The sequence below is a fragment of the Camellia sinensis genome, chromosome 7 (genome assembly GCF_055761805.1).
Source record: "Camellia sinensis isolate YWXY chromosome 7, ASM5576180v1, whole genome shotgun sequence".
In the NCBI taxonomy this organism is placed as follows: domain Eukaryota; kingdom Viridiplantae; phylum Streptophyta; class Magnoliopsida; order Ericales; family Theaceae; genus Camellia; species Camellia sinensis.
The window spans coordinates 126,085,862-126,090,095 of NC_138967.1; the positions used below are offsets into that span (position 1 = coordinate 126,085,862).

Below are 4,234 nucleotides of genomic sequence, written 5' to 3' on the forward strand. Positions count from 1 at the left end.
GTTCGAATACTTTGGGTACGTGGGAAGTGATTAGGATCACAATGGGTTTGTCTCGCTTGATAGAGACTTTGATGTAGTATCACATGTAATGTGTTTAATTGATAACATGCTTATGTGTTTATCTGGGTATGGGATTTAATTTCTAAGATGTTGATTGGATCCTTGGATTTCTGTGAGTCTTGTTGGAAAAGCACTTGATCAATGCTGTTTCTAACTGGAACTCTAGTAATGCCTCGGGACTATCATTATCCGGAAATGAAATTCGTAAGTGCTTATGTGTTTATGTGCTTACGTGGAGTAAATTACAGTTGTCCATGCATTAGGACGTGAGTGTTTAGTTTTGGCACATTTTTGAATGTGCTAATGTTCTGTGTTACCTTTATTAGGATGTCAGGACGAGGAAGAGGTGCTAGGCGTGGTAGACCTGCAAGGCAGGAAGTACCGTTACCGGAGGAGGTTCCGGCTGTTCAGGAGGGAGTTGGCCAGGCCAATGTGGCCGAGCCAGTGGGTCAGCAGGCCATGGGTGCTTTGGCCAGAGAGATAGCAGGGGCTTTGGGTATTCTCAGAGCAGGGAATCAGGCAGCTGAGGCTGGGCCTTCTTTCTTGAAGAGGGAGTTCTTCCGGTCTAATCCGGATGAGTTTGTCGGGGATCCGAAGGAGCCATTGAAGGCTGATGAGTGGTTAGAGCAAATGAGTAAGACGTTTGAGATGCTTGCCATCGAGGATGGAGCACTGAAGGTGACCTTGGCATCCTTCCAGCTGAAGGGAGATGCGGGTCAATGGTGGAAATACGAGAAAACTCGTGTTGGTGGTACTTGGGAGGCATTTGTGAAGTACAGCTTTCCTTGCTGAAATATTGACACTGTTATTTGCTTAAAAGTGTAATAGTTGCCATTAGTTGCGGGGCCACCAGCCACTTTTAATCAGCAAACAGAGTTCTTTGTTATGTTATTAGTTGACATTTTCCTTGCACATACTTGATGGAGTTGCAATTAGTGAAATTTATCGAAATCATATTTTTTGACGTGCAGGGAATGGCTTGGAGGTTGCAAGCCGTGAATATCCAGAACAATAAGCTGGGGTGTTCCATATGCAAGTGGACCACCCCAGCTTATTGTTAAAAAACAATTGGCCTCCTCGAGGAGAATGATGACTTTGAAGAGAGTGGAGAAGTGTCTACAAATGATTCAATGGAATCGTTAAAAAACAATTGGCCTCCTCGAGGACAACTTTCAGAGAGAATGTCTGAGCATGGGAATTTGTGGCGAAAAATTTGGAATGATGCACCTACTTTGCCAGCTTCTGAGCAGAAGCCACTTTTGGATCCTAATCGAGAAGGAGAAAAGGTAAAATTCTTTGTAAATGTGCACATCATGCAATTTTTTTTAAAAAAAATATCTGGACTGCTCTAGTTTTTATGTTTCCCAACAAAATATTAGCAAATGTAGGATGTTACAGCGAAGGTCTCAAGTTCATAAAAGTGGTGTTACCACAAGATAGTAATTTCTGATTAAATGGTGATCAACATTTGATGTTTTGAAATGCTGTTCAATTTATGTTTCAGAGCAATAGATTTGACAGTCCAAAATGGTTCTTTCTACCATTGTCTTTCTTGTTTGTCGAAAGATATAGAAAATAATCTACTAAGATCTGATGCTACCTAGAATATGTCTTGGTTCAACAAATGGAATGAGAATTCAAAATTCAAATGCAATAAGGTATAGTTTGTTGGGAATTGGGATACTTCTAAGCACAAGGCTGACTGCCTTTTAATGGAAGGTTATTAAAACATGCAAGTTGTCTTTTTGCATCTCAACATTTGTCGTATTGGATAAATGTAAAAAAGAAAAGAAAAGAAAAGAAAAGAAAGGGAAAAAAAAAAACAAACTCAGTGTACCCCGTCTAAGTATAAATCAAATTCAGTATATTCCTTCTAAGCATGAACTTCGTGTGGAATACTGAAGGATAAACAGCTGGCAGCTAGACTTGCACTGAAGTATGTAAAATATAGGTTCTTCACCATTTAAGAATACTTGTTGATATTTAAGTCTGATGATCCGATGTTTCTGAATGCAATCTATTTTATGGGTAGGATAGGTCTGTTTCCTTATTTGTGGGGTGCCTTTGATATCTTGTATATCCTTCTTTTGGAAGTAACATTTTTTATTTCAAAATTGAGCCTTTCAGGAGATGTTTGATGGGGATGAAAAATTTCGTCTTTCGATGACCTTTAAAGACTAATATTCTCTACATTTTCCTATACGTACTCAAGGGAGTGATTATGATAGACCTTTGTTGTGTTTTGCATCGATAGACATTTTCTTACAGCTGTATTCGTTTCTGTTGCAGATATTTGCACAGATGGGAACTGGATGCTGCTCTGGATGTTATCACTATGTGCAGCTGCCACTTGCCTGAAGGCGATCCAGTTAAGAATGAGGTACCTAGTGGTATACTAGTATTGTTTATGATTTTTTTGCATTAGAGACTGTGTTTGGATCTTGGATTTGGAAAGGGAAAGGAAAAAAGTGGGGTGAACTATATTTCATTCGCATTTTACCCACATTTTCTTTTTCCCTTTCCAAATCTCTAGCCAAATCTATGATCCAAACATAGCGGGTTCATATCTGATGCTGGAATTTGTTGTGTTGATGGTTCTTGCTGAAGCTGCATAGGATGACAATATGTGTTTTTATTTTAGATGGTTGCATTGTTGGGCTGATTGGTTATGTTTACTTCATATTTCTTTGGGCTATCAGGTTGTTCAAATGAGACAAGATCTCTTGAGATACAAGCACATTTTATCTGCGGATGATCATTACTGCAGCTGGCAAGAGGTGACAATTGATTCTCTTTAAGTTCTGATTGGATAAAAACATAAAAGAACATATCATCTGGAGCTTGCTAGTTGAGGAATTATAAGTTCCATACTTAATCTCTCTGTCTTACTATACTGTACTCTCCATTCTGATGGAATTGTCAGGTTGAAGTAGAGTGTAAGGAAGATCCTGAGGGTCTTGCCCTTCGATTGGCTGGCAAAGGAGCTGTTTCTGCTGCCTTAGAATTGGCTGAAAGTGCAGGATTATCTATTGATTTGCGGAGAGAACTGAGAGGGCGTCAACTTGTGAAACTTCTTATAGCAGACCCTCTAAATGGTGGAGGTCCAGCTGAAGCTTCACGTTTTCTTTCTTCCCTACGTGACACTGATGATGCTCTTCCAGTTGCCATGGGTGCAATGCAGCTGTTGCCTAACCTGCGGTCAAGGCAGCTTCTTGTAAGTGATTGTTTTTGTTTTATAAAATATCATTTCTTTTATTTTTCTTCTTTTTTCGAAGGAAAAAAAAAAATTGCTTCAAAATTTATGACATTTTGTTCTTTAACTAGAGCCATGTTATTTATTTAATATCTGTGCAGGCAATTGTGTTTTATGAACTTGCTTTCCACTTCAATCCTCATTGTGCAGAGGCATGCAACAATTTAGGAGTGATATACAAAGACTGTGACAACCTTGATAAAGCTGTGGAGTGTTATTAGGAAAAATTATGATGCTTATGTGCAAATTTTAAGTCTCAAATCATCGTGTGCTTGATATTATAAAAACTATTTATTCTTCTGCAGTTGGCTTTATCCACTGGTCTGCTGCTGCTGCTGTCGGTGTGCTGCTACAGAATTTTGTTGTGAAGCGGGCTGCTACTAGATGCTGGTCTACTGCAAATTTGGGCTGTTGTTAGTTAAATGTTTTCATTTTGTTATCTGCTGTTTTTACTATGGGTTCACAATTTGTATGTATTTGAGTATTTTAGTGAGTTTACCCTTTTAGGTTTTATACAACGCTTCCAAAAGCATATTTTTCATCAGTGTTTTTTTGCCTGCACATCAACTTTAGGTGATTTAATATCAATGTTATTAGTTTGTAATAGTAGTGCTTGAGTGATGCCTCTTGTAAATATGTAAATCTTATAAAAAAAATATATATGATTTTTAATTTCTTTTGTCGCTACAAATTTGTCGTTGTCAAAAAGTAAAGCTTTCTTGACAAACAACTTGTCGGTAAATGTATAGCCAAAAGTTTATTTTTGCCCACTCATATTGTGTTGCTAAAAGTGTATTTTTTGCCAATGCCAATTTGTTGTTGCCAAAACTAAAGCTTTATCGACAACCAAATCGTTGGCAAATGGCAACATTTATCGACGTAAATGTGTCGCTAAAAGTTACTTTTGCCCACTCATATTGT

The 4,234-nt window shown here is 38.1% G+C and overlaps 1 protein-coding gene across 1 annotated transcript; it reads left to right on the forward strand.

Annotated features, from left to right (window-relative positions):
* Positions 1–1,241: 1,241 nt before the first annotated feature.
* Positions 1,242–3,618, forward strand: LOC145796084 (uncharacterized). The gene is made up of 5 exons (XM_082881082.1): positions 1,242–1,346; positions 1,965–1,996; positions 2,350–2,440; positions 2,760–2,837; positions 2,984–3,618. The coding sequence occupies exons 1-5, from the start codon at positions 1,242–1,244 to the stop codon at positions 3,401–3,403; spliced, it is 726 nt and encodes a 241-aa protein (XP_082737208.1). The 3' UTR covers positions 3,404–3,618.
* Positions 3,619–4,234: the final 616 nt, after the last annotated feature.